The 22,453-nt window shown below is 59.1% G+C and overlaps 1 protein-coding gene across 3 annotated transcripts in view; it reads right to left on the bottom strand.

Annotated features, from left to right (window-relative positions):
• The window catches only part of LOC114108264 (tetratricopeptide repeat protein 28), a 594,959-nt gene that overhangs the window by 21,004 nt on the left and 551,502 nt on the right, over positions 1 to 22,453 (bottom strand). For all 3 annotated transcript variants that reach the window (XM_071614927.1, XM_071614928.1, XM_071614934.1), the window contains 2 exons: positions 18,899 to 19,039; positions 4,760 to 4,904 (listed from right to left, as the gene is read on the bottom strand). In XM_071614927.1, the coding sequence (XP_071471028.1) occupies positions 4,760 to 4,904; positions 18,899 to 19,039 (286 nt within the window). The remainder of the gene's footprint in view (positions 1 to 4,759; positions 4,905 to 18,898; positions 19,040 to 22,453) is intronic.

Raw genomic sequence — 22,453 nt, 5'->3', positions numbered from 1 at the left:
CCTGAGCTTCTCCAGGAGACCCCTAGGAGCCCTGGGTATCTGAGTGGTGACTTCTGACCCGGGGCGTCTTCCTCACAACTCGTGATGACCAGAGGTCCTGAGCTCTTCTGAAGGCAAACGTTAGGTTGCACGTGTCCTGATTTCTGCCTAAAGAAACAGGTGCGCTCCTTGCACACCGAGGCTCAACGGATTCACAGGTGCCCTCCTGTTCACGGGAGGACATGAGCCCAGCCAGAGGAATGAAAGCCCTGATCACCAAGGGGCAGGGAAAGGCTAGCCGGTCCTGGCTGTGGCCTGATTAGGCCGGATGTCGTGGACTCCCACACCTCCCCAGGATCCCCAGGGGAAGGGGCTGCGGGGAGTCTGGACACAGAAGTGCAGGTGTCTGGAAGCTCCAGCCGACTCTCATGTGTGACCTAATGAGCTGACCAAGCAGAACTGTTGACAGTAGAGAAGTCTTTTCTGCAAGCTCCCGAGAAACCTTGCCATGGTGGATGCGTCTGGTTCAGCAAACTGCACACACCTTCTGGAAATAACCCTAGAGCTTTCTGGCACTGGGGGGCTGTGGCCGTGGGCTCGCAGCAGGGGGAAGCTCAGCGGGTTCCACTGCAACCCTTGGCCAACCCCGCAGCCGCTGGCTGACCTGGAGGACCGGGAGGACCAAGGGGCTGGAGTTAGAGGGACATGGCCAATGGCCAGCGAGAGCAGGCGTGGCTGCCTGACCCCAGCTTCTAACCACAACCAATCAGCATGCAGGCAGCAGCCCATCCTCAAGAGCCCCGGTGATGGGGACCTCAGTAATGGCCCAGTGGAGCAAGAGGGCTGGGCCTGCCCCCACCCCCACAGACAGCTTGCGGATAATCGCCTCCATTTTTCCTCCTCCTAATCAGTCGTGGAAATGCTGGCTCCTTGGTGACATCGGCCCTCATTTGCATATTCCCACAGATGTCTCAATCAGAAATCACTTAGACAGCCGGCAGGGCTGCCAGTCCCCAGGGCCTCGTGCTCCATGGCAGACTCAAATCTGGGGCTGTTTCTACGGGCGAAGCTTCCCTGGTCACCTCCAGGTTCCAGGCCACTGGGAGACAGGCACCCAATGTTCAGGCTCGCTCCCGCTGCGAGTGTCCAGGGTCCACTCTTTATTGCACTACTTGATTTTGCAAGGGGCACATTGCAAGACACCAAGGGACTCCTTCCTTGGAGTGATCATGGCCAGGATCCAGGCCAAGCCAAACGGTCTTCACTGCAGAGGGCTTGTGTTCCCAGGCAGGAGGCCCCGGGCGACGTCTCCAAATCCCAGCGTGCAGGAAGGCAGTCCCCAGTCTAACTGGCCTGCACTGGAGCCGGCAGCCATGGAGCCTCGCCTGGAGCAGCTGAACTGCCACTTCTCTTTCTGACCAGGGTCTCTTGTCTCGTGCTCCCCGGCCCACACCTTGAGTTTTTGAGATTTCACAAACAGGAACAAATTTAAACATAGGGAAATAGGACAAGGGCGACAGAGTCTATAGCTGGAACAAGTTCCAACTCCAACATCCTGAAGGGTGTCTAAGGCTGGGCTTTTGAGGAGTGACCTGGCCAAACCCCGGGAATTCCTGACTCTAAACCTGGCCTTGACGATTTCAGCATCTGACCTTGGAGGAGGCGGTGTTCATGACCAGGAGGGTGGCCTGGTGCACAAGTGGACCAGCAGTTTCACTTGGCCCAACCGAGCACTTCATCACACACGCTGCTGGAGGGACCTGGGGAGAGCCCAAGTCACCTCTAAAATACGCTGTCAGCATTTGGGTTGTGGGGACAGGATGGCTCCCTTCCGTCTTTCACAAGGCCCAGTGACCATCCTTCACTCTAATTTGATTAAAAAATATTGCTGTAGACACACAATCCCAGTCCCGCTACCACCAGATACTCGGGACTTTTCCTCTGGTGGCATTTCCCGGTTGGGCATCAGACGGGCTTTGACTTAATGTCTGGTGATGGCTCACGAGCGGCTGTGACAAGACCCCTCCGAGTAAGTGGACACGCTCACCCTGTCCTGACAGCAAAGGACAGCGCTGTCCTAGGAAAGAGCCCAGACGCCGCTTCCCTTGAGCCAAATGAAATCAAAGGCCGGCGCGGGGCCTAGGGTAAGGGATTATTCTGTTCCACTTTCTATACTGCCTGACCCAGTCCCTCAGCCACAGGACTGCGGCGACTCAAAGGCGGTTGTTGGAATAATTATACGCCCCATGTGAAGAGGCTAATCGCTTCAGTCTTGAAGTGTCAGTGATTCATGATCTTGGACTTTCAGGTCTGATTTGCAGCCTCACTGAAAACGGGGACAAGGGTCTGGCTGTCAGGCGCCCACAGCGCCAGGCTCCGGGAGCCAGCTGGCGGTGCCGCGTCGCCCTCTCGTGGCCCTGAGAGCCCCATGGGCTGCATGCAGGAGAAGGGATCCAGCCCAGTGGGGAGGAGAAGTGGCCCCCAAGATGAAAGGTCCCCCACCCACTCCGCACTGGCCACACTGTCTGCTCTGGTGTGGGACAGCACGCTCCTGACGTGGCCAGTAAATATTTATAGAACGAATGGGTGAAACGGGGAGGAGAGGAATCCTAATTGGATTCTAGCTTCTCAGGGAAACGTTTTTACTGAAACACGGGCATGGTTTTATTTTTAAGTTTTAAAATTCATTCATCTGTTTTATTTATTTATTTATTTTGGGGGGTACCAGGGATTGAACCCAGGGGTACTTAACCACCGAGCCACATCCCCAGCCATTTTTATTTGTTATTTAGAGACAGGGTCTCACTGAGTAGCTCAAGGTCTCACTAGGCACGTCCACCGCACCCAGCTGTTCATTTATTTTGAGACGGGGCCCAGGCCACACTCCTGGCTCAGCTGGTTTCCCACTCAGCCCCCAGGTCGCTGGGGCCGCAGGTGCACCCCATGCCCTGTGGCAGCGGATGGTCTCTGTTGGCTCTTGTTCTGATCCTTGGATCTAAGGTTCCGCTCTCCTCTGATGCAGTCAGACTCCCTCGCTGTGCTTAAACTCCTTGATTCACAAGAAGGGGATATTTTAAATGCCAGAACTGGGGACCTTGAGATGAGGCGGTCAGCTGTGGTGGACACACGGGTGCTGCTGGCGGCTCGCAGGGCCTCTCCTCTCCTGTTCTGACCGCTGCTCTAACTTGTTCAGGTCCACGTGCAGGCACGTCGCTCAGTCGCGATCCTGCCCTGAAACAGCCCCAAACCCGGCAGCGTCCCGCTGGGGGCAGACACCCCCAGATCCAGAAGTGCCCCAGAGCTGGCCCAGCCTGCCTTCGGCCTCACACCTTGAGCCCAGGGTCGCACGAGCGGCTGCGGGAAGGAGGGCAGTGGATTCCTCCCCTGGTCTTCTGCTTTCTGTGCCAACCTAGACCAAAGGCACCTCGGACCATGCACCACCCACTAACTACTGAGCGTGCTGGGGACAGAGATGAGGGACAGTCCTTGCCTCAGGGGAGCGTGGGGTAGGTGGCAAGACGGAGGGTGAGAGGCACGAGAGCTAATGGGAGTCCTGGGTCTGGTCAGCGGCCAGGAGCCACCAGACTTCCTGGTATGCAGGGCCCGGTGGGAGGGGTGGGGCTCGAGGAAGGTGGAGAAGATGCCAGAAGGCTTCAGAGAGGCCACACTGGCGCTGGCCAGGAGAGGGGCCAGCTCCAGATGCCTTGCACTGCCCAAGGCAGAGGTGACGGTCACAGCCAGCTCCCTCCTTGCCCTCTGCTCCCGACCACCAACCCACCATCAACAGAGCAGTAATGTGGGGACCTGGGTGAGCGAGGCAGAGGGTCAAACCCCCTGAGGAGCCAGCGGGAGGGCACTGCGGACTCAGGGCGAGCTGGAGGGGAGGTTTGTGGTAAGTCACCAAGTTGGTTTGTGTGACAGTTGGTGGCAGGAAAGAAACCCTGAAAGGTAGCTCGGGTTTCAGTGTCTCTTTCTCCCTCTGAGGTGCGGCATGAGTCAGGGGGAGTGACTGCCAGCTAGGGTGCCCCTGGCAGCTGTGGCCACCCTGTGGGGGGACCCTAGGGGGAGGGCAGCATCGGGGGAGGGGTGCTGCTGTGGGGGGCTGCAAGGAGGCAGCAGTGCAGGAAGGCTGGAGGGCCCAGCAGCAACTCAGCTTAAGAGGTGCCTGGGCACAGTGGCCACCCATGAGGCCTGGGCAGGGCCTCTCCTCTCCCCGTTATGGGCACAGTGGCCACCTCTCACCAGACATCTGCTGTCTCTGCCTACATGCTCACACAGGCCCAGGCCTATCCAGCGGCTCAGGAGGCTGAGGCAGGAGGATGGCAAATTCAAAGCCAGCCTCAGCAACAGCGAGGCCCCAAGCAGCTCAGTGAGACCCTGTCTCTAAATAAAACACAGAATACGGCTGGGGATGGGGCTCAGTGGTTCCACGCCCCTGGATTCCATCCCCAGTTCCCAAAAGAAGAAGAGGTGGTTTCCTCAGGAGGCTGCAGGCCTCTGTCAGCCGGCTGGAGCAGGAGACGAGCTCTGGGAGCAGAGCCAGGGCCTGAGCCCAGATCCCCATGCTGCAGCTCGGGGCCTGGGCACTGGCCAGCCACCCACCAGCCTGCGCGTCCCCAAGGCCCCAGTGCCGCGGGAAGCTGGACGTGGACGACGCGCGTGCTGGAAACCCTGGGTTGCCTCTGAAGCTGTTTTTCTGTCTTGGGGGCTACTCGGGGGCACTGGCCAGGAAATGATGTGTCCTGACGCCGAGGAGCCTCTGTCCCCGGGAGGCACTTACCCCTTCCATGGGCGCGATGAGCAGGTCGTAGAGGGCACGCAGCGGGGGCTTGGAGAAGGAGCTCTGCCTCCTGGGGAGAGAGGAGGTCCCGTCCTTGATGGGCGACATGGTGCTACTGAACAGGCTTGTCATGCTCTGGCAGCTCCTGGGGAGAGGACGGAGATGCATGGGGCTGGGCCAGGGTGGGCTCCCTGCCCTCCTGAGCGGAGGCGGCACGCAGTACCCGCCGCGTCCCTCCCGGCCTGGTCCCCTGCTGTCCCTCCCAGGTACCTCTCACACAACAGCCAGCACGGGCAGAAGCTGCTAGTGAGCAGCTGTACTTGCGGCCTACGTTTCCATGGAGCCTTTCCACACGATCAAATGTCCCAAAGTGCGGCTCAAAGGACTTAATGACATCCTGCGTGGAGCCACAAGGTGAGGCAGATGCAGGGCCCTCAGGAGTCAGCAGTGGCCACCACCCGACAAGGAGGACAGCGCCCAGTGCCGATTAGAGCCACAGACAAGAAAAGAGCACGCCGGGGCCGCCGAGGCGCAGAGCAGCCACTGGGCACCTGAAGGTCGCGGCTGTGGCCTCGCGGGACAGGGACACTGCGAGTGCTGACTGTGCCGTGCCTGTGAAGGCTGCAGGGTTTAGGTTTGCTTTTCAATTGTTCTTTCTTCTTCTTGTGGGGGACAGGGGACTGAACCCAGGGCATCCGACCACAGAGCCGCATCTCAACCCTGTTTTGTGTTTTATTTAGAGACAGGGTCTCACTGAGTGGGTTAGGGCCTCCCTGTTGCTGAGGCTGGCCTTGAACTCGCCATCCTCCTGCCTCAGCCTCCCCTGCTGGGATGACAGGTGTGTGCCATCGTGCCCGGCTGCTTTTCAATTTTCCTTCCTTTCTAGGCAGTTTTGTTAATGCAGAGTCTACTCACCCCACGAACCCCAAATATCCCACCCCAGCACAGGCTGAGGACCTGTCATTTGTCCAGAAACCTCTCCTGAGTGCCAACTGTCTGCCAGGCACTGTTGGGGTCTGTGGGGAACCTAGAGGGGACAAAATGCACGGGCAAGTAGAGCTGGAGAGAGGCGGGGACGCAGCCACACTTTCCTCTCAGAACCCCTTGTCAGCCCAGCCAGTGTGGCCCCAGCACAGCCGTCTGGTGACGGTCTCTATGACAGCTGGAGAGTCAGGGATCTCTCAACCTCGAGTTTTGCCACATGCTGCAGGGACCTCGAGGGCAGGGATCATGTCTCACACCAGATGTACCATGGGCTTCTGGAAGCGCTGGCTGCTGGCCGTGACAGCAACTTGATTGTCACCTAAGAACAAGCCAGAGGGTGGCATTCCTCCTGGTTCAGGACCTGTGTCATCTAAAACATGCTATAAAAGCTCTGTTTGTGTTTCCCAGAAATGGCTTCCACCCCTGGCGTCCCCACCCTTCTCGGGCCCTCCCCAGGGTCTCGCAGGGGGTGGTGCTGAGCCAAGCTCTGAGTCCCCCAGCTCCCCACCTGCTCCCGAGCAGAGCCGAGCAGCGGGATGCGGAGGCCTGCAGAGCCCACTCACGTCCCCGCACTCAGGAAATGTGTAGTGACAGGCGTCAGAGCCAGTGAAGCAGAGACAGTCCTGGAGTGACACTCAGGCTCGTGTAATGCCCCAGGACACACTGCAAAGAGCAGCGTTGCCCTGGGGGGCGACCACCAAACTGCTCTCCAGAGGAGAGGCACCAGTGTGACATGCGGTGTCTGTCACGCACTGTTCAGTAGGGTGACCACAGCTCTCAGCAGGCGGGAGCACGGCCCTCAGGAACCACATGGCCGTCAGACTGCATGGGGTGGCAGGAGGCATCAGGCCCTCTGCCCTTGTGTCTTGTTTCACACCTTGCTGGGGTCTCTGCACCGGCCTGGCACTGCCCCAGGGTACCCAAGTCTGTGATTCCCCCGAGGACATCCAGGGAGGTGCCATATGCCCAGCGATGTGCAGCCCCAGGTCCGCACAGTGACTCTGCACCAAAGGACCCTGATGGAGACAACGCCCAGCCGTGGAGGTCCGCCAGCTCCCCTCGGGCTTCAGGAGACCAGGAGGGTCCCAGCTGCACAGGAAGACCCGGGACTCCCTCCTAAACTATCAGAACCAGTGCTCCAGGTGTCCGTCCTGCACAGGACCTGGGCCTAGGGCCCTGGACACCTGCACAGGGCGTTCCAACAGCTGAGCTGCTGAAAGAAGAGTCAGGGCGGGGCTGGAGCCCAAGCCGGCTACCAGCAGGAGAGGACACTTCTCTTCCTCTCTCCGCCATGTGCCACTCCAACAGGGGCACAGCGGCGCCCGGGCTCAGGCCGCTGACTTCCACTGAGAGCAGACCCAGTGGGGGCAGCTTTCTGAAGAGCACTTTTTGATTTGGGCCATGGGGACAATTTGGGGTCAGCTGCCCGGTGGACAAGATGGAAGAGGTCATTCCAAACAGGGGCAAGAGAGGGAGAGCAGGTGGAAGTGGAGACGGGGTGCCGTGCTGTGCGTGTGGGAGCAGGGCCGCTGCAGGCTGGGCAGCAGTCAGACCGGTGGCCAGGCAGGGCGCTGGCTTCCTGTGGGGAGCCAGGTCCCCCTTCCTCTGCCCACCACTGGGCCGCAGTTCTGCCCATGGCATGAGCAGAGGGAGGCCACCTGCATCCCTCCCTGAGAGCTCTCCCCTGGGTCCCCTGCTTGACACCACAGCTACGATCAGGCCCTATGTCACTGTCACTCTGTGCCAACTTCAGTCGGGATGCCAGTCAGATGTCCCTGGCCACGGCTGGCAAACGTGCAGCCGTCCAGGGCATCCGCCTGGTCTGCAGAGGTCTCCTGGGCCCACCTGGCACATGGCACGTTGGCATGTCTCTAGATGGTGCAGACTATCAGGAAGCCCACCTGTGGGATGGTCAGGCACTAGAGTCCCTGGCAGAGACCCCGAGTCTAAGTCTCAACAGAGCCATCCTGCCTGGCACCTGACCTTGTCCTGCTCCTTCCAAGGCCACTGAGCACACCTCTGCCCCAGATGCCACACTGGGTGCTGGCTCTCAGCCTCCTATCCCGCCCTGTCCTGACCTGGCAGCTCGCTGACCAACCACATCTGGATTGACAGTTCCTGGGCACTGACCCCGCAGGCCCAGATTGGGTGGGCACACCTAGCCCTGGCCACATGGCCCCTTGTGCTGGTCAGGCAGACAGATCTGGAGGTCACCTCCTGGTCTGTTCCAGGAGGGCGCCTATCCCTAGAGACCCTTTTCAAAGTAAAAACAAAATCCCAGAAATGGTGAGTTGATGGCTTAAAAAAAAAAAAACACAAAAGAACCGAACTAACCTGAAACCAGAACTGAGGTTAGAGTCACCCACTCAGGACTTCTCCAGAGCAGCAGGCACCTGCCACCCGCAGCGGCCTCCCCAGCCAGCTCTGCACGGTCCCCAGGGGCTTCCCGTTCACCCCACGGTGGCAGCAGCAACCTGGCCCAGCTGTCCCGCTGCCTCGCTCTGGCAGCTGCAGGCCTGGCTCTGCCTTGGCAGTAGAATCTGTGACTCTTCAGGGTGCCCACAGCTTCCAGGTGCTGTCATCTGCCCAGGAGAGATGGCGCCACTGACAGGTGCCAGTGTACAGTTTAGCCCTCAGAGTCAGAGTTGGAGAGCTGTCCCAGGAGTGACAAGGCCCAGGGACAGCAGAGGTGGGGAGGAACCAAGAACAGAGGCGCTGGTACCCGGCCCCTCCTCCCCTGGCGCAGGTGTAGGGGGGCTTCAGGCTGAGATGCTGAGGCAGGACACAGCCACCAAACCCAGGTCTCTCACCTGCATGGTCACCAAGCGGCACAGAGCAATCTTAGGCTCAGTCCTTATGTCCACAGTGACCCGAGGCAGCTGCTGCACTGGGCCTGCTACTGGGTCTACTTGATAGCGACCAGCTAAGCAGCGGGTCCTCAGCCCTGAGCCTGGACAAGCACAGATGTGGCGTGGACCCCAGCTGTGGAGACCTCACCAGGGCACACCACTTTCCACTCCCTTCCTACCTTTACTACGAAATGAAGGGTTGGGTTAAAGTTCTTGTTGGTCTCTTTGATTTTAAAAAAGAAAAGCTGATTCCATCTGGGTGAGTCCTCCCCCTGTGCTGAGCCTCCTCACCCTGCCTGTGTTTCCCGGTGGGTGTCAGGCACGGGCCGTGAGGGTGCGCGCAGCTTCCAGGTGCTGTCATCTGCCCAGGAGAGATGGCGCCACTGACAGGTGCCTATGTGCAGTTTAGCCCTCAGAGTCACAGCTGGAGGGTGGCAGGCCCCTCAGGTTCTGGGGCCCCTGGGACAGCAGAATGCTCAGAGGCCAGGGGGTGTGAACTGAGTGGGAGGGACAACTGGCCCCCTGCTGTCCTCTTTCCTGCACCCTGAAGGCCTGGGGCTTCTGTGGCTACAGGCCAGGGTTCCCAAGGATAGTGCCTCAGGCGCATTGCTCTGAATGTCCCCAGGACTTCCAGCTAGGTGACTGTTCTCAATCTTCCTCTCTGGGCTCCAAAAGGAGAGACCCGTCTCTCACTATTAGAACAGGAGCTGGAAAGGGGCACCTGCTGAAGCAGACCAGAGGCCCCTCCCAGAAGACCCTGACCATAATCAAGGACCCCCCCCATTTGTAACATATGAGTTCTCTTCTTATCAGAGAGCTTTGTAACAGAATACCCACAAAAATCTCTACAAAGAACTCAGCGTGGGCTTGGACTTGCTATTTCCTATGAGGACTAAGTTATTCTGTCTTGCAAAAACTAAGTTTGGCCACAGACTTGATGATGTCACTTCTCTTGTTGTAAAACTTCTGACTAATCTATAAATATGGGACAAAAAGCACTTTCTGTGAACTCAAGAAAAAAAATACTTTTATGTAGACTCCTGCAAAAATGTAAACCTCCAAGCTGCCCCCATCTTGGGTATAAAGTTCTAAGAATTTCCAGATTTGAGGCCCAGAGAATTTTAGGCAAGAGCCCCTCTGGACCCTGCAGCCAATAAACCTGCTTCCTGAAAATCCCTTGGGTGCCCAGCCTCTTGTAACCTACATCACTGCGACACCACCAGGCCTGCCATAGCCATCTTGCCCTCCCAGGGCGGTAAGGGGCGTTGTTTCTCCTTTGTAAGCGAGGAATTCAGGTCCAGAGAGGGCAAGAAGAGCAGTGTGCCCTGTGCTCCCACAAGGGGCCCAGACTAGCCTCAGGGCTGCTGATGGTGGCAGGCAGGATTCGCCCCTGCACCTCCCTGCGGCTCCAGCAGGTGGCGCTGCCTCACCGTCCTCCAGGCTGGCCATTCGCTGCCAGGCTCCAAGGGGCTAAGGGGCCGGGCCTGGGCGGAGGATTTCTCCCCCACACATCGTCTTTATTAGCTCATTCCTCAGATGACGCTTATTAATCTACTTCTGGAGAAATATGCATTTTCTCTGCAGCACAGCAGTCTGTGTGGTGGCAGGAAAGGAGCACATGTCCAGGGAGGGGCCAGGCCTTGGCCTAAACACCACGCAGAGCCCTGGGTGTGACGTGTGAGAGTCATCCAGTGGGGGAGAGGTGTCAGGGAGGCAGGATGAGGACAAACAGAGCCGACCTGAGCTGACCCCGGGGACTATAGGGCCCTGCTGGGAGTGGCAGTCCTCTGGCTTCCCACCCAGCTCAGTCTGCAGACAGCAGGGTGGGTGGACCCCCGCCCCCGCTCCCGCTCCTGCCCCCAGCAAGTGCTCCTTCTCTCAGGCTCAGCCATTGGGGGAGCTGAATGGGCTGCCCGCCTGAGTCCCCCCATGCACATGCGCCTGGACACGACACACACACACACACACACAATTCCTTGCCTTAGCCCTCTGCCCCCCCCCCCCACCCACACACACACACACACACCTGGCTTCCAAGGGAACATTTCTGTAGCAGCCTGAGCTGGGAAATCTGGTCTCCCACCTGCAGAGCACAGCTTGTCCTCCAGCAGGGAGGCACCTGGGAGGTGGAAAGAGGAACAGGGCCTCCTTCCTCTCTGAGGCCTGAGCTCTACGCCCAGCCCTGAGAGTCTGTGCCTGGGTCTCTGTGGCAGGGCTATGCAGGCAGCGTGGAGGGCTGAGACAGCAAACTACAACACGCACCCTGGAGGAGCCTCAGGAGCCCAAGCCCCAAGCCTCCAGGCTGGCTGCAGCTGCCTCCTCCAGGCACTGGCGGGTCCTGGAGAGGCCAGAGATGCTATAGGAACGTGACCTAGACCTCCTGGCCTGGGGAGGGGCAGGAGATTGCCCAGTGGGCACAGGGAGAGGTTAGGAAGGCGCTGCTTCTGGAACACACAGGGGCAATCTGAGGGAAGAACGAGCTGGGTCTGCGGCTTGCTCCTGACAAAGAGAAATGATGGTGGTGGTCACTCACTTGTTCAGTGCGCTGACCAAGAGCCTCCTGGGCAGGGCCCGGGCCAGCTGCAGAGGACTGGAGCTCACAGTCAGACGTGGCTGTGCCCGCGGGTGTGCACTGGTCTAAGAGCTCCAAGGCAGGCTGCAGGGCTGAGGCCTCATGGAGAGTCCTCCCCTCTCCCACCCCTGCCTCCTGCTCAGCTGGACCTGGTTCCCCCCAGGCACCCAGTGCCCTCTCTGCCTGTCTAGGAACACAGCCCAGGGTACATCTGGCCTTGACAACTTCCAGCCCACTGAACCCTCCTCTGAAGCCCTCTCCCCCAGGATGGTGGGCCCTGCAGGGGGCCCCATTTTCTGGGTCATCTGTGAGCAGAACATGGGCCAGGTCCTGCTGGGCAGAGACCAAGGAGGACAGAGGCCCTCTTCCTGGGGATGCTCCCAGGAAGCACTCCGGGCGTGGTGGCCTTCTCTCAGGCGGCCCTGGCTCCAGGTCCCACAGCTTCTCTCTGCTGGGGCTCCCTCCTCCCAGGCCCTGGCTGGCTCCTGGGAAAGTCTTGGCAGGCCGAGTGCGTCTCTTGTCCCGTCCTCCCTCGCCCCAGCCCTGACCACCCCCTCTGCGTTCTGAACTTGGATCTCCTATTCTAAGGGATAGAGCTGGCTGAGGTTTGAACCTGGGTTTTAGGGGACTGGTGGAAAAATTAATTGGCAAATCCATTATATCCAAGTAGCCAGAGCTGCCTCAATTCAATTAAAACAGGGGTTCTGATACCATTCAGTGGGGCTCCTCCATGACCATCTGCACACAAAAGGTTGGGTCCTCTGGGAGTGACACTGTCAATGCTGCATTTTAAGTACTTATTCAATAAGCCGCAGAGCTCTCGCCTGCTGCCTCCTTAATTACCAGGTGCTTGCTCTCCTGGGCTGTAGGGACCCTGTTTTCCCCATTGCCTGGGGCTGTCCAGCCTAGGAGGAGTCTGGGGCCTTGCGTGGCTCCTCTCCCAGCACGTCAGGTTCACTGCCCAGGTGCAGCGTGGTGGCATGTGTCTCCACACAGAGGTTCCAGCCTGCCCATGTCCTCTCCCCAGAACCACAGAGGCAGTGGGTGGTGCCCGGCCTCTGTTGTGACGTGCGTGGGGCTCTGACAATGCCACCATGGACAACCCGGTGCCTGGGCCTTCTGGGTGCAGGCTCTTCCTGCAGACTCGTCCAGGGGTCAGGATGGAGCCCCAGCCAGGCAGTCAGTGGGGCAGGCCTGTCACGGGCTTGCGGATGGAGAGAAGAAAAGATGGCCCTGTGCACGGCAGCCTACTCGGCTGATGCGTGCCCAGCAACACCCTGAAATGCCTTTGCAAGTGGCTTTGCACCCTCAGACAGCCTGTGGTTCAAACCTGTTTCCCCCAACAAAACTGTAGGGTCTCACTAGTTCACAAAGAACCTCTGGAGCTCTGAGGACAAAAGATACCGCTGCAGAAGGCAGGAAGCGCCCTGTCGCGGGAGGAGTTGAGCAAAAGCCAGGCCGCCCATCATGTGGCAGGGGAACTGGGGGACAGGCACCCGGGGCTGGCTGGCCGGCTTTGGAGGGTGGCAGATCTGGATCTAACGCTGATCCTGTCGTTTTCTAGCTGTGAGGCCCTGGGCAACTGATTGAACCTCTCTGAGCCCCCATGTCATAATATCACCCCTGGTGGCTGCTGGGACACAGAGCAAGACACTGCTCAGTGCTGGGGGCCTGGTATCCGGACCACCTGCAGCCTCCATCTCTGCTGTTGCAGCTGGGGTGCCCACAGGTGTCCCTCCCTCCCTGTTTCTTTCCCTTCCTCCTTCCCTTCCCTTTCTCCCTATTCCATTAGCAAGCACGACCTGGACCTATTTAATACAAGGCGCCAGGCCAGGTGCCTTGGGGGACACAGAGAGAAACCAGATGGGATCTGTCCCCGGCACGAGTGGCCTGGCCTGTGAGAGGGCAACACCACTGCCAGGAGAGGTGGAGACTCCCTACACCAGAAAAAAGGGCCAGGGGACCCCAGAGAGAAGAGGCCCTGTTCCCAGCTGGGGCAACCCAACCTTCAGGGGAAGGGCTCTGTGGCCACACCCAACGTCCAAGCAAAGGTCCTGCGGGGGGAAGGACAAGTCCGGGTTCCCCTGGGTTTGTACAGAGGGACAGGGGAGGATGGAATAGGCAGTGGGAAGGATGGAAGGGCAGGACAGCGGTGGCTGGGACTCTCTGGGAGCCCCGGGGCTTGAGCAAGTTAGGAGATTAGAGGGGAGGACAGAGGGTAGAGGTTGCAGCCAGCTGCCAGGAGCCACAGCCAGAGGGAGGACCTGCTGCTTCTGATAAACCAGGAGGCCTGGGGCAATTAATCTTGCTGGGCACCAGCCACCTTGCAAGGCTGACCCCAGGGTTGTGTAATAACCTCACATGAGCTGTAAGCACCCAAGGACAGCGGAGAGGATGCCCAGCGGGAAGGAGCCCAGAAACGCCGCGGGGCGACCTGCAGTCTCAGCAGCTGAGTGCGTTTGGGCCCTGGGGTTGGTGCATGTCAAGAGGCCATAAGGGCCGTGGGGTGAGGGGCCTAGCGCTCAGGCCCACGGGAGCCACATGGAGCCAGCAGCTCAGGCTTTCCTAGAGTGTCCGGCCTTGCTAGCCTGCAGATTCAGATCCGATTGGGCCTTCAGGGCGGAAGCTGGCCTGTCCACACTGCCTGCCAGACTGTGCTGGTCCCAGCAGGCGAGGCACTCATGCACCTAGACTTGGACTCCAGTCCTTCTCTTGGGCTTACCCTTCCCTCTATAATGTCTCTCATCCATTGTTTATCTTTTATATGATCTAGTACCATCTGTACGCTTTGGTCAACTCGAATCATTTCTAGAACAAGAAGGTGAACAAATAAGTGGTAAAGAAAATAGTGCTACCTTAAGATATCTTGGCAAGCGTGACACTTGGTGGCAAACTTTGGGGACTTCTGTGTTGTGAAGAAGCTTGTCACTACTTGCTGGAACTGCCTGTAAAGTGGCTGCTGATGGCCATTTCCAAGTTCCCCACCCACACCTCACTGATATCTGCGCTGCCAGGGAGAAGCACGCACCCAGGGTGGATGGTGTGCGGCGGCCAGGGGCCCTGGGCAAGGACAGGTGAGGAGGCTGGTGGCTGTGCTTACTTGCAGGAAGCTGGGATGGGGCGGGGATGGAGCTCCTGCCTGAGGCGGGGCCACGGAGCCCAGCTGCTGTTGGCAGGGGCTGCCAGGGACAGCCCTGTGGTGGATTCAGTGCAGGTCAGAGTCAGGAGCCATGTGCCACCTCCAAAGAGCAGGGGACAGGGTGGCAGGGCAGGAGCCAGAGAGCTGGGGGCCTTGGGGAGAGGCCTGTGGCTGCAGTGATATGACTGGTCATCACTGTGCATCTATGTCATCTATGTCACAGTCTTTCCAGGACCTGGTGGCCTGAGAGGGGAGAAGCGTCCAGCAGCCCAGTCAGGTTTCTGATCTTGGTCTTTTGGGTGGGCGACTGAATCCCCCCAAAGAACCTTGGATGCCACAGAAACCTCCAATGCAAGGAGAGGAGGGAAGGAAAGAAGCCCTGGACAGAGCGCCACCTGGCCTCCCACCGTGCGGCACCACAGGACGACCCTGGCAGAAGGCAGTGTCCCCCGGTTCTCCAGATTGAATTCCACATGTATGAGCGTGTTGGGACAAGGACAATGCACGACTACCAAGCTCGGATGACAAATAAAATACATAAAAGGCTCAAGGTGACCGTTGCACTGGGGCAGAGCCAGGGTTCAAGTCGAGGCCTGCCGGGCGCCAGGGCAAGGCCCTCCCACACTCTGTGTCACCTCAGGACTCCTGGGCCCTGCGTGGGCAGCACCTGCCTCCATGCTGGACTCCCTCAGGCCCACGCGGAGGTTCACAAGACCACACAGGCACTGTGTGCTCAGCGGGGGCACAGAGAGAGCCGTGCGCAAGCACACGGGGCCGGCCACACGGACCCGGTCATCCTATCCACCGTCCCCTCCACGCCTTCAGGAAACCCTCCTGTGCTGCAGCCCTTGGCCCTCCTGCCACCCCTGCAGGCCAGCCTGCTGCTCATGGAGTGGAGGGAAGGGCAGGCTCTGGGGCAGCCCTCTCCCCACTGCCAGGGCCTGAACTGAGGTGAGAGCAGACGGGGAGAGCCTGCCGGAGCCCCTCTGCCTTGCCACGGGCTATGCACCCCATCTCCGCTGTGGGATTCTCATGTGACCCACCAGCAGGACACACGCCTCTGAGCCTGCTCCTCGTGGGCATGTGGACCTCACCGGGCCAGTCCCCTCACCAGGGCCCTCAGTTAAGTCTCTTCTCTCCCTGTGCAGTCTCCACGGCTGGCCTATGAGACGGAGATGCTTCCCTCCCGTTGGCATGAGAGACTTTCTGGGAGGACCCTCCACCAGGCCCAGGATTCGTGCTTGCTGATCCCCCCAGTCTTCACGAGCACCGGCGAGCGTGCAGGGTGCCAGGTGGGAGCCGCAGAGGCCCGAGGGAGGCTCAGCTAAACACTCGCCTAGCATGTGTGAGGCCCTGGGCTCGATCCTCAGCACAATATAAAAATAAATAAGTAAAATAAGGATATTGTGTCCAACTACAGCTAAAAAATAAATATTAAAAAGAAAAAGAAGGGGGAGACACACCACCTCTTTGTTCTCTGTGTTGGCTTTAGTTACCAGTCTGAGCACCAGGGGAGCCCCTTGCAGCTTGGTGTCATGCTACAGCCGTAGGTGGAGAATCCGAGACCTCGAACACATGTCACCCAGCAGTGGCAGCGGCAGTCTGAATGTTCCTCTAGGAGCTGGTCCTATGACCCAGGGCTGCACCCTGCTAATGCCAAGATGCTACCAGGAATGCAGGGTGCAGTCAAGAGCCACCCTGTCTCTGTCTTTTCTGTAGCAGATGTGATCTGCTGAGTACCCCAGGTTCAGTCAGCGACACGGCCCCCCACCACAAACACACACACATACATAAACACATACGCGCGCGGACACACACGCACACATGCACACGTGCACACTAGCTTTCCAGGCCTCAGCATAACTTCTGAGGCCCGCGGCTGCTGCTCTGCCCTCTGGGACCCACACGGGAGCTACAGTGCCAGCCAAGAGAAAGTCCCTGTTTTCTGTTCACCAGTGATGCCTGCCTTGGGCTCAAATGCAAAAGCATTTTCTGCCAAAGTGCATAGGCAAGAAGAAAAATAGCAGCTGCAGAGACCTCAGAAACAAAGCAGAACAAAGCCCAAACCCGGAGTGGTGAGAGAAACTCTGCAGCCAAGCCTCACTCGACTTGCATTAGCTACGGCGGCCTCGCTGCCAACTCCGCCCAGCCAAGCTCCCAGGAAAGGAAGGGCAGAGGAATCCTAAAGTCCCCGAGTCAGGGAGCCCCCGAGTCAGGGAGCCCCGGAGAGGGCAGCCAGCGCCTCCAGCACACAAGGCCCATGCCTGTGGCTGCTCCCCTTCGCCTCTGTGGGTGCGGCAGGCCCTGGCCGCTGTGTGGGGTCTGCAGGAAGCCACTTCTGGGCTGCTCTGTGCAGTGACAAGCTGGCACACCTCTCAGCTCAGATCCCTGGCCCTGGAAGGGGCAGAGAGGGGACACAGGAGACACAGACTGCAGGCAGCCGGGAGGTGTGACAGGTCTCTGTCCTCCTGCCCGTGTGCTCAGCTGGAGGACAGGAGGCTGCCCTGGCAGATCACCAGGGGTCACGCTGCTAGCTGGCAAGGATGCTGCTCCCTCTGTGGGTCCCTGGCTGTAGCTCCCCACCTGTGGGCTCGGAGGCCACAGCCTCTCTGCTCCAGGCCCAACAGGAAGGCAGCAGGGGACACACTGGGCGCCGACTGCCCTTAAGGGCTCTCTGCAGCGAGGCTGAAAGAACACAGGCTGCTTCCTTCCTAGGCAGCCCCAGCAGCCCCTGAAAGGCCAGGGCTGGAGTCTGCAGAGGCCCCTAGTCCCCTTGCTCTCCCGCAGGGCACAGAGTCCTGGCCAGCTCGGCCCCTGCCAAGGGAGATGGGTACAGAGTGTCTGGGCAAGGGCTGGCCCGGGCTCCAGGGCTGTGGGCCTTACTGCTCCCCAAGGGGTCCCAGGGCTGGGCCAGCGCTGCCCCCCTTCCTGGGGACCCAGATGGTGTCATTTAAATGAACCAAGAAGCTAATCTACAACATTCTGCTCACAGGATCCTGCTCCGTCTCAGAGCTGCTCAGGACAAAACCATCTTTCTGAAACGCACAGTTCCCAAACTCATACCACCATGGACCTGGGGTTGAAAACTAGGGTTCAGGCACACCTGACCTGACCTTCTCCTGACCCTAGAGTGTCCAGAACCCTGTGGGAACCTGCACTCAGGTGGCCATGATGTCTGGTGGCTGCCATCGTGGTGTGAAACGAGGATCGGATGGGTGCGTGGCCACGGCCCAGGACAGCCAACACTGTCACAGAGGCACCTAGGGATTCCATCCCTCCAAAGTCTATCCACCCACGGTGTCCTGGGAATCGGGTCCAGCATGGTTCCTCCCACTTCATCCCAGCACAGGAGCCACCTGTGGACAGGTCTCTGTGGCATCAGGAAGCTGGCCGGTGTGCTATTGCTACTCCTGCCCCTCGGATCCCACATTAAGGGAGGCCATCCCAGGGCTGAAGACATGGAGGCTGGCAGTGGCAAGACAGCCGTCCAGCGTCACCCAGCTGAAGAGCAGTGAGGCCAGAGCCGCCCGAGCCTCCGCTCTGACAGGTCACCCCCTGGCAGAGCTGCGGCCCCTGCCTCCTGGGCCCCGCAGAGCCAGGCCTGCTCCCTTCTGGCTATGTCCCCCACAAACCGAAGCCTCCAGGGACCCTTGTGAAGGTGGCAGGGAAGAGGCCATGGGCGGGGCTGGCTGGACGTTTCGACCTCCTTCCTAACCTCGCTGCCGTCCTCCGTCCTGGCCCTGGCGCCCTTCCCTGGGAGTTTGGCCCTGGGAAAGTAAACACACGTTTGTCACCCTGACAGCACAAGAATGAGAGGAAGCCAGGGCTGGGGGAGGGACGGAAGGGCACTTGGTGCCACTGAAATGAACCAACAGGCAGAGGCCGTGCCCCACCCAGCGCACAGCCTCCATGGCCCTGGTCCAGCCTCCCTCGAAGGCCTCCCAGGCTGAGGCAGGGACCCGGGCAGTCTGAGGTGTCTCTCTGCAGCAGTCTGTCAAAATATGATGCTCAGGTTGCTGCCGGGGAACCAAGTGACAGTGTGAGAAGTGCCTCTGCTGATCTGGACCCGACCTGGCCTCACAGCTGGGAAAAAGGTGGAGGGGCTGGTGGGCTGGCCATCCCGACTCATCCTGACTGTCAAGGCCACTGGGTGAGCGCTGGGGATGGAGGTCCTGGGCTACTGGCTAGTGGCCGAGCTCACTGGTCAGCCTCTCTGTTCAGCAACGCTGGCTCTGCACTGTCCCTGCCTCCCTGAGTCTCAGGCCAGGAAGCAGCACAGGTGCCTGACCTGCGAGTTCCCTGCGGCAGGATGTGGAGCGACTCTGGTCTCGCCTGGGTCCAGAGTGTCAGCTGGGAGGAGTGTGGAGAACAGGCCACCACCTGGGCCTCCCAGCCCAGCCCAGCCAGGACTGTCGGTCAGGCCCGTAGCCAGTCCCTGCTGCAGCTGGAGGCTGCTGTAAGCAGAGGCCCCCGAGCCCCCCACTCGCTTCTGCAGCTGTGTGGTGAGGGCCAGGAGCCCGCCCGGCTGGAAGGAGTGTCGGCTGCGGACGCGTCACCTGGACTGTGCCAGGCCTGGAGGAAGAGCCCACACGCACCTGTTCACCAGGTTATTGCGGCGGACCATCCGCAGGAAGCCGGTGGGGTCGGTGACCGAGTTGAGCTTGTTGTTCATCTCCTCGAACTGCTGGTCCATGAGGTCTCCAGCTTCGCTCTCCGTCTCGCTGCTGGCACAGGCCCTGCGGGGGATGGCAGAAAAGGGTGGTCAGAGAAAGGTCGGCTCTGAGGCTGGCAGGTGGCAATGCCTGTCATCCTGGCCACGTAGGAGGCTAACGCAGTCTCAGCCACTTAGCAAGACTCTGTCTCAAAATAAAAATAATAAGAGGGCTGGGGATGGAGCTCAGTGGCAGAGCACCCCGGGTTCAATCCCCAGTGCCACACACACACACACAGAGTCAGCTCTGAGGTCCCATGCCACCTGTCACCCATGAACCCCAGCATGGATGCCCCCTGGTGCTGGGATCTCACCCAGCCCCCTTGGTGGCCCAGAGGCTGTCACCACACATTGCTTCTCACACTGAACTCTGGGTGGTTGCTCAGGGCCCACTGTCCCAGCTCAGCTATGGCCTCTCCATAGACCTCAGCTCCGTGCGGACAAGCATGGCCGTCCCAGGGGCTGGCACATACACCACACCCAGCTGCCCCGCTCTCTGCAGGCCCAGCCAGGCACTCTCCCCACGCAGGGGCTAAGGCCAGTGTGGCTACAGGACAGTCCTCCCAGGCAAGGTCCAGTCCAATTCCCTCCAGAAACAGAAAGATAGTTCCTCCACCATGCCGGCTAGGCAGCCCGGAAAGGAAATTTCCAGATGGACCAACACACTCAGGCGTGGCCGCCACACCAGGCCGTGTGGGCACGGACTGGCATGAAAACCCGAGGAAGGTTTTCCAAGGCCCTTTTCCAAGCTCACTGTGAGGATGTGACCATTTTTGAGTTGATTCATATGCCCCTGTGACAGACTCTGCCAGAACACCTTGCATTGTGTCTTAAATAAAGGGACACACTCCATGGTGCCTTGATTTACCAGCAGGATTATGGTGACAAAAGCTTATTAAGTGTAAATGCCATGCACTTTGCCCTAAGGTGACAATGACGGGCACAAGGAGGGCACTCCTGTCCCAGGGAAGCTGCCCACCTAGTGCAACCTCTGCTCCTCGCCAGCCTCACCTCAATGCCGAGCCCTTCCTTGGCATTGGGATCACACCCAGCTGTTGGAGATGCCTGGGGACACCTCCACCGCAGCTCAGCCCACAGGACCACCTTTCCTGCTTACTAGGAGCAGTGAGGGCAGAGGAGAGGCCAGAGCCCCGGGGGAGAGCGCTCAGCCTCTCACATGCCGGGCAGGCGGGTGGGACCCTGGGAAGGGGTGTCTTGTCTCTGGGAGGGAAGAGCCTTGGCACATGGTGATATGGGATTATGGTGAACATACTGCACTTCAAACACCAGGCTGGTGACACCTGGGACAGAGAGGCTGACAGCGCCTCACTGGGTCATTCTGGAAGCCAAATGAAATGCCATCTGCTTGGTAAACTCAACATGGTATGTGAACCCAGGCTAGAGTAGTGGTTGACTTTATGTCCACTTGACTGGCCACAAGATGCCCAGATGTTTCGGGGGTCTGTGAGTGTCAGCATGAGATGGGCCTCTGAACCGCAGAAAGTGCAGCACCCCTCCCACATGGGTGGCCTCCTCTGACCTGTGAAGGCCTGAGTAGAACAGAAAGGCAGGGAGGAGGGCAATCTGTCTGTCCTGTCTTGAGTTCAGACTGCGACTTGGACCAAAGCTATGGAGTCGGCTGTCCTGGGCCTCCAGGTGGCCGGCTGCTGAGCCCAGGCCTCAGACTCCATAATCATGTGAGCTGACTGCTTGCAGCAAACCTCTTGCCCTTGGTATAAGTGAATAGTGTACGTGTAAAGCCACGTCCTGTCTGTATGTATTCAGCAGGTAAATGGGCATGTTTATACCTTCATGCAGACGCCTACGTACGTACCCACGTACACGTGTCCATCTTCTCTGGCTTCTGTCTCTCCCGTGGGCTCAGGTAAAAGGCCCTGGTGAGAATCCCTAGAACCACTCGGAGGCTGGCAGCCCCTGGCCACTGGCCTCCTTTGCTTCTCAAACACACTGTCTGGAACTGGCTCTTCCAACAAAGGACAGTACCTGGCACCAGGGGGTGTGTGGGGAGGGGTGGCTAAGTGACGTGGCACGGCGTGTGGGAACACAGATTTCTCTACCTGGATGGCGAGCCTGAGCAGTCGCTCTTCTTAGCTCTTTCTTGGACCTCAGGAGATTGAGGCTCCAAGGATGGAGGAGCCTGACCGGAGCACTCAGGTGGGGCTGGGCCACGCGGGCTAAGGCAGGCCCCCCTCCTACCCCCGCCTGCAAGCTCCAGGCTGCTGGGGTTTGACGGGGAGAGGGAGGTGGAATACAAGGAGGAAGAAGGAAGAGCACAGGAAACTTCTAGCATCTAAATAAATCACCAGGGCTTCCAGACATGGAGAGGAGGGAGGGAGGGCTAGTTCCCCTCGGGCCTGGGCAGGCACAGAGGCCAAGGCTTGGACTGCTCTCTTGGGAGTGGAGGGCCCTTCCCAGAGACCCTGGTAAATATCACTCAACAAGCTCCTCTGTCCAGGGACACATTTGTCATCTGAATGCGACTGCCTGCTTGGAGCTGAGCGATCTGCTTGTCATTCAGTGCTTTGCAAAGGGGAGAGGAATTGGCTGGGACCAGTATCGGCTCCATTATCTCACAGCTCCACTCCAGCTGTCAGCCGCAGACCGAGCCCTCAGAATCGCAGGCTTAATGGGGTTGTTTCCTATTCCCTGACCCTTTGAAGTATTAACACCGGAGGGGAAAACAAACATGAGATGTCACCGATAAGGGAATCTCCCATTTACAAAAGGAGCCTTGTCTGTATAGCAGGGTCCCAAGAGTGCTTGCTACCAGCCACGGTCCCTCCTCTGTCCCTCCCTCCCAGCAGGTTCTAGAGATGGCACATCACACCACGCATGGTCACCACAGGCCCTGGGTCAATGCACTTACCAACCATGATGCCGAGTGGGACCTAAACAGAGAGGGTCACATCACACCTGCCTTCGAGGCACCTACTGTCTAGCAGGACTAGAATTCTTGGGAGTTCTCTTTCTTTATTTTTTTGAGGTAGAGTCTATGTTGCCCAGGCTGGCCTTGAACTTGTGGACTCAAGCGACCTTCCCTCTCGGCCTCTGGGGCAGCCGTGCTGCGCCTGGCTAGAGGGCTCCCTGTGACCGCCAGTCTCTGTTACAGCGAGCAGCTCTGTACCTTAAGCCATTCCTCATCAGTGACTGAGTGGCTTCCCAGGCCTGTTTTGAGACTGACTGCTGTGCACTGTCAATCTAGTATATAAACTAAATCCTGTTGATTAAGACAGTAAGTCACACTTTGGTGCCACTCACACATTATGCAAACATAGCTGACTGACCCTCAGGCGCTCACTGGGCGACCACTGGGTGCCATCCTTTGGCTGGGACCGGGATGACTTCATACACAAATGGCCCCCCCTGGGCTTGGGAAGCTCAGGAAGGATGCTGGACAGATGCGCTGACCTCTGCGACC

The sequence above is a fragment of the Marmota flaviventris genome, chromosome 1 (assembly GCF_047511675.1).
Source record: "Marmota flaviventris isolate mMarFla1 chromosome 1, mMarFla1.hap1, whole genome shotgun sequence".
NCBI lineage: Eukaryota > Metazoa > Chordata > Mammalia > Rodentia > Sciuridae > Marmota > Marmota flaviventris.
This window is presented reverse-complemented; position numbering and strand designations above follow the sequence as displayed.